The sequence below is a fragment of the Cebus imitator genome, unplaced genomic scaffold, assembly GCF_001604975.1.
Source record: "Cebus imitator isolate Cc_AM_T3 unplaced genomic scaffold, Cebus_imitator-1.0 Scaffold215, whole genome shotgun sequence".
NCBI classification, from domain to species: domain Eukaryota; kingdom Metazoa; phylum Chordata; class Mammalia; order Primates; family Cebidae; genus Cebus; species Cebus imitator.
This window is the reverse complement of record NW_016107530.1, coordinates 3,474,361-3,480,849: the sequence shown is the minus strand read 5'-3', so window position 1 is coordinate 3,480,849 and position 6,489 is coordinate 3,474,361. Positions and strand designations below refer to the sequence as shown.

Below are 6,489 nucleotides of genomic sequence, written 5' to 3'. Positions count from 1 at the left end.
ACTTTGGGAGGCCAAGGCGGGTGGATCACGAGGTCAAGAGATCGAGACCATCCTGGTCAACATGGTGAAACCCCATCTCTACTAAAACTACAAAAAGTTAGCTAGGCATGGTGGCGCGTTCCTGTAATCCCAGCTACTCAGGAGGCTGAGGCAGGAGAATTGCCTGAACCTAGGGGGCGGGGGTTGCAGTGAGCCAAGATCGCGCCATTGCACTCCAGCCTGGGTAACAAGAGTGAAACTCTGTCTCAAAATAAATAAATAAATAAAAAAAAGCATTTTAAGCTGGGCGCAGTGGCTTATGCCTGTAATCCCAACACTTGTTGAGAAGCTGAGGTGGGTGGACCACTTGAACTTGGGAGGCAGAGTTGCAGTCAGCGGAGATCGTGCCACTACACTCTAGCCTGCGCGATAGAGTGAGACTTCATCTCAAAAAATAATAATATTAAAATAAAGGCATTTTAGGCTGAGTGCAGTGGCTCACGACTGTAATCATAGCTCTTCAAGAGGCTCAGACCAATGGATCGCTTGAGCCCAGGAGATAGAGACCCACCTGGGCAACGTGGCAAAACTGCGTCTTCAGAAAATAAGTAAGTAATAATAAAGGCATTTTAAATTACAGAAAGAAGATAAAAGAAAAGATGATTCTAAGGATGATGATGAAACTGAAGAAGATAATAATCAAGATGAATATGATCCTATGGAAGCAGAAGAAGCTGAGGATGAAGAAGATGGTATGATTGAAATTTACTTATTATTTCTAAGGGTTAAAAATACATTTTTTTGTTTGGTGACATTGTATCATTGAAATCTATACTTACAACATTTTTTCTTTAGAATAGAAACAGTAATATACTCTTCAGTGAGAAAGTTTTTCTAATTTTTAGGTGAGAAGATTGTTTTAAAACGTATTTATTATTGATTATCCTATGTCCCATATATAACGAATACTCAACTTGACAGAGCAAATTTCCCTCAACATGGTGATTAAGCTGTGCCATAAAAGGTAAAATAGGCCAGGCACAGTGGCTCACACCTCTAATCCCAGCACTTTGGGGAGGCTGAGTCAGGTGGATCATTTGAGGTCAGGAGTTCAAGACCAGCCTGGCCAACATAGTGAAACCCTGTCTCTATCAAAAATACAAAAATTACCCAGGCAGTAATGGCACGTGCCTGTAATCCTAGCTCCTTAGGAGGCTGAGGCAGGAGAATTACTTGAGCATGGGAGGTGGAGGTTGCGGTGAGCAGAGATCACGCCATTGCACTCCAGTCTGGGCGACAGATTGAGACAGTGTCTCAAAAAAAAGAAATGTATACTAGTCCCTGATGTTTCATATAATATATTCTTATTTTTTCATTGAGACAGGGTTCTTGCTTTGTTACCCAGGTGACAGTACTGTGGCATGCTCACTGCTGTCTGCAGCCTCGACCTCCCAGGCTCAGTGTGATCCTCCCACTTCAGTCTCCTGAGTAGCTGGGACTACAGGTAGTTGCCACCATTCCCAGCTAATTTTTCTTTTCTTTTTTCTTTTTTTTTTTTTTTTTGAGACAGAGTCTTACTCTGTCGCCCAGGCCTGGAGTGCAGTTTAGTGGTGCGATCTCAGCTAATTGCAACCTCTGCCTCCTGGGCTCAAGTGATTCGTGATTCTCCTGCCTCAGCCTCCTGAGTACCTGGGATTATAAACATGCACCACCACATCTGGCTAATTTTGTATTTTTAGTAGAGATGAGGTTTCTCCTTGTTGGTCAGACTGGTCTTGAGCTCCCGACCTCAGGTGATCCTCCTGATGCAGCCTCCCAAAGTGCTGGGATTACAGGCATGAGCCACTGTGCTGGCCTAATTTTTAAATTTTTTGTTTTTCCTTTTTCTTTTTCTTTTTCTTTTTTTTTTTTTTTTTTGAGACAAAGTGTCTCTCTGTCACCCAGGCTGGAGTGGAATAGTGCGATCTCAGCTCACTGCCACCTCTACCTCCAAGGTTCAAGCAATTCTCCTGCCTCAGCCTCCCAAGTAGCTAGGAATACAGGTGCATGCCACCACACCCGGATAATTTTTGTATTTTTAGTAGAGACAGGGTTTTACCATATTGGTCAGGCTGGTCTCGAACTTCTGACCTTGTGATCTGCCCGCTTTGGCTTCCCAAAGTGCTAGGATCACAGGCATGATCCACTGCCCTGGCCTAATTCATAAATTTTTTTCTATACACAGGGTCTTTGTTGCCCAGGCTGATCTTGAACTACTGAGTTTAAGAAATCTGCCCACCTCAGCCTCCTAGAGTACAGGGATTATACTCTTGAGCTACATGCCTGGCCTGAATGTATTCTTCAGAAAATTAATTTGGGGGTGGGGGTGTCTCATGCCTATAATCTCAACACTTTTGAAGGTCAAGGGTGGCAGATCACTTGAGGTCAGGGGTTCGAGACCAGCCTGGCCAATGTGGCGAAACCCCATCTCTACTAAAAATACAAAATAGTATCTGGGCGTGGTGGCATGTGCCTGTAATCCCAGGTACTGGGGAGGCTGAGGCAGGAGAATGGCTTGAACTCAGGAGGCAGAGGTCGCAGCCACCCAAGATAACGCCATTGCACTCCAGCCTGGGCAACAGAGGGAAACTCTGTCTCAAAAAAATTAACAAAAGAAAATTAATTTGGGCGTTTCGTTTAACAAACACTATGATAATGCAAAAATAATTACCCATATACCTTTCACCTAAGTTTTATGAAATAGACTTTGGTACTGTGCAGTGACGTTTAAAACACTGTATAGTAGATGTTCTGACCGTAGACATCAGCAGTGAAATACCTATAACGTGCCTCTGAATATCTTATCTGTTATTTCCAGGTAGATTTGTGGCTTTTTAAAAAATTATCATTTCCTGATGTAGAAAATTACAAGGTTGTTTTTTGTTGTTTTACAGTTTGTATCTCTGACAATTATTTTTATTTATGGTATTTTTTTGTTTACCTCTACGTTTTCTTATATCATTTTTAATATTGTTTGATGAAAATATTCAAACATCAAAGAGTTGAAAGGATAATGCAGTGAACACCCATGTCTCCCTCAACTTTGATTCAAAAATTGATTCAAAAATAAGACAAATATAGTCTTATTTTGTTTTGTGTTCATGTTTTTATAACCCAGTTTAACATATGAATTCTTCAACTTGCCTAAGAAAAAACATGCCCTGAAATAACCACAATTCCATGATCCCACCTAAGCAAATAAGGTCATAACAGCATCTATTAATACTGTGTAATAGATCATCTTATTTGCCTTAATATAATAACTCAGTAGCAATGACATAATATTCATATAGCAGTATTCATCTTCATAACTTGTTTTGCTTAATGAAGACTTAGTCCTTTTCACCGCCCCATTTTCTCTCCTCTGTATGCCCAGTATTATTTATTTTATTGCTGCTTTAGTTAAATCATTAAATAGTATTCCCATTATTTTGTCAGTGTTCCAGCTGTCAGCCTTATTTTATTTTATTTTTATTTTATTTTTTTGAGACAGAGTCTCACTCTGTGGCTAGGCTGGAGTGCAGTGGCTCAGCTCACTGCAGTCTCCACCACCCGGGTTCAAGCAATTCTTGCTGCCTCAGCCTCCCAAGTAGCTGGGATTACAGGCACCTGCCATCACACCCAGCTAATTTTTTGTATTTTTAGTAGAAACGGGGTTTTACCATTTTGGCCAGGCTGGTCGTGAATACCTGACCTATGTCTATTTACTCACCTTGGCCTCCCAAAGTGCTGGGATTACAAGTGTAATCACACCCCGCTGGTCATTTTTTTTTTTTTTTTTTTTTTCCCAAGACATTGTCACGCTCTGTTGGACAGGCTGGAGTGCAGTGGTGTGATCTCAGCTCACTGCAACCTTTGCCTCCCAGGTTCAAGCGATTCTCCCGCCTCAGCCTCCTGAGTAGCTGGAACTACAGGCTTATGCCACCACACCCAGCTAATTTTTATATTTTGTTTTGTTTTGTTTTTGTTTTTTGAGACAGAGTCTCACTCTGTCACCCAGGTTGGAGTTCAGTGGCACGATCTCGGCTTGCCACAACCTCCATCTCCGAGGTTCAAGCGATTCTCCTGCCTCAGCCTCCCAAGTAGCTGGGGTTACAGGAGCCCACCAGCAGGCCTGGCTAATTTTTGTATTTTTTAGTAGAGACGGAATTTCAACATGTTGGTCAGGCTAGTCTCAAATTCCTGACCTCAGGTGATCCGCCCACCTCAGCCTCGCAAAGTTCTGGGATTACAGGCGTGAGCAACTACGCCCAGCCCAGTGTTTATTTTCTACTTTCACTCTCTTAATGGTGGTTTCATCCATTCTTCTAGTTTAAAATACTGTTTATATACTGATAAATCTATTTCTTTTTTTCTTTTTTAAGAGATATTCTTGATCTGTCACCTAGGCTGGAGTATAGTGATATGGTCATAGCTCACTGCAGCCTCAAACTTCTGGGCTCAAGCAGTCCTCCTTACTCAGCATCCTGAGTGGCTGGAACCACAGGTGCATGCTATTGTACCCAACTGTTTAATTTTTTATAGAAATTGGGTCTCAGTATGTTGCCCAGGCTGTTCTTGAACTCCTTGGCTTCAAGAAAATCCTTGTGCTTTGGCCTATCAAAGTGCTGGGATTACAGGGATGCGCCCAGTCTCAAATTTTTATCTCATGGCAGACTTCTCTCTCAGTCTCCATATTGAACTGTCTACTTGACACCTCCACGTAGTTAGCTGTAATATCAGACATTTATTATACTAACCATTTAGTTATCCGAAATATCAGACATGTTTCAAAATCAGTATGTCTGAAACTAAGCTCCTGCTAACCCCTTCACCAGAAAGAAAACATATACAAATCCTACAACCTTAGCCTTTGCCCGCCAGCTCATTTAATGGCACCTCCATCTTTCTAGTTGCTCAGGCTAAAACCCAGGAATCATCGTCAACTCCTTTCTTTCTTCCATACCCTACTTCAAATCTATCAAAAAGTCATATTGGCTCTATTTTCATAACATGTCCAGAATCAGACAACTTCTTATCAATTCCACTAATTTGACTGTAACCAAGCCACATTATCTCTTGCCTAGATTATAGATTCTATTATAGACTCCTAACCTGTTTCTGCGTTTCCTCCCCTCTACACTAAAGTTTCTCAATACAAATATAAGAATGATCTTTGCAAAATTTAGAATTCATTTCATTCTTTTATTCAAATTCTTCCAGTATATTCCCATTATTTTCAACTCATAGAAAAAGCCACTGTTCAGGCGGGACACAGTGGCTCATGACTGTAGTCTCAGCACTTTGGAAGGCTGTGGCGGGTGGATCGTTTGAGGCCAGGAGGCTGGCCTCTCAGACTAGGCTGGTCAACATGGTGAACCCTGTCTCTACCAAAAAAAAAAAAAAAATTAGCTGGGCATGGTGGTGTGCACCTGTAATCCCAGCTGCACAAGAAGTTGAGGTGTAAGAATCGAGCACAGAAGGTGGAGGTGGCAGTGAGCTGAGATTGTGCCACTGCACTCCAGCCTGGGTGACAGAGCAAGATACTGTCTCAGAAAAGAAAAAAAGAAAGCCACTGTTAGATCCCTTGAGCTTAGGAGTTCAAGAGCAGCCTAGGCAGCATGGCAACACCCTGTCTCTACAGAAAATACAAAATTTATCTGGGCTTGGTTGTGCATGCTTGTAATCCCAGCTACTCAGGAGTCCGAGCTGGTAGGATCACTTGAGCCCGGGAGGTGGAGGTTGCAGTGAGCAATGATTGCACCACTGCACCCCAGCCTGGACGACGGAGAAAGACCCTGTCTGAAAAAGAAAAGAAAAAGTCAGTGCTCACAGTGACTTACAAGACTCTACCATATCATGTCTCCAATTACATCTCTTTTTTTTCCCTTTTTTTGAAGACATGTTCAATCCAATTACATGTCTTAACCACTCTTCCCAGGTTCCTATGTTAGGAGGTTTACATTGGCAGTTCTTTCTGCTAGCAGGGTCTTTCCTGGAGATCTGCCTTCCTTAATTTCTCATATACGAAGTCTGTTTTTAAGTATCACTTTCTCAGTGAAGCCTGCTCTCATCCTACTTTCTTTAAAATTGCAATCCTCTGCCCTTCCTTACTGTACATTTCTGGTTTCTACTTACTCTCCTCTGTTTCTTTTCCCATAGAATTTATCACCTATTTTATTACATACTGTTTATTTTGCCTATTGTCTGTCTCCCCAGACTCCTGCACTTGAATAAAAGCTCTTATGTAAGAAAAAGAGATTTTCCTCTGTGTTCTTTGTTAATATTATATATATTCAAAGTTCCTGGAATAGTCTAAATATCTAAATAAGCTCCAAATATATGTTGATAGGATTATAGTTCTTTTTTGTTTGTTTCCCTAGAGTTTCCAGTTGCTGCTTGCTTCTGTTTTACTATGGTTTTTTCATGTTTCATATCTCATCATCTCATTATCCTATTAAATTTCCTGGAGACTACTTTTTTTTTTTTTTT

At 41.4% G+C, this 6,489-nt stretch overlaps 1 protein-coding gene across 4 annotated transcripts in view; it reads left to right on the top strand.

Moving 5' to 3' along the window:
• The window catches only part of CCAR1 (cell division cycle and apoptosis regulator 1), an 86,309-nt gene that overhangs the window by 64,334 nt on the left and 15,486 nt on the right, over positions 1-6,489 (top strand). For all 4 annotated transcript variants that reach the window (XM_017548943.2, XM_017548942.2, XM_037745864.1 and 1 more), the window contains one exon: positions 620-731. In XM_017548943.2, the coding sequence (XP_017404432.1) occupies positions 620-731 (112 nt within the window). The remainder of the gene's footprint in view (positions 1-619; positions 732-6,489) is intronic.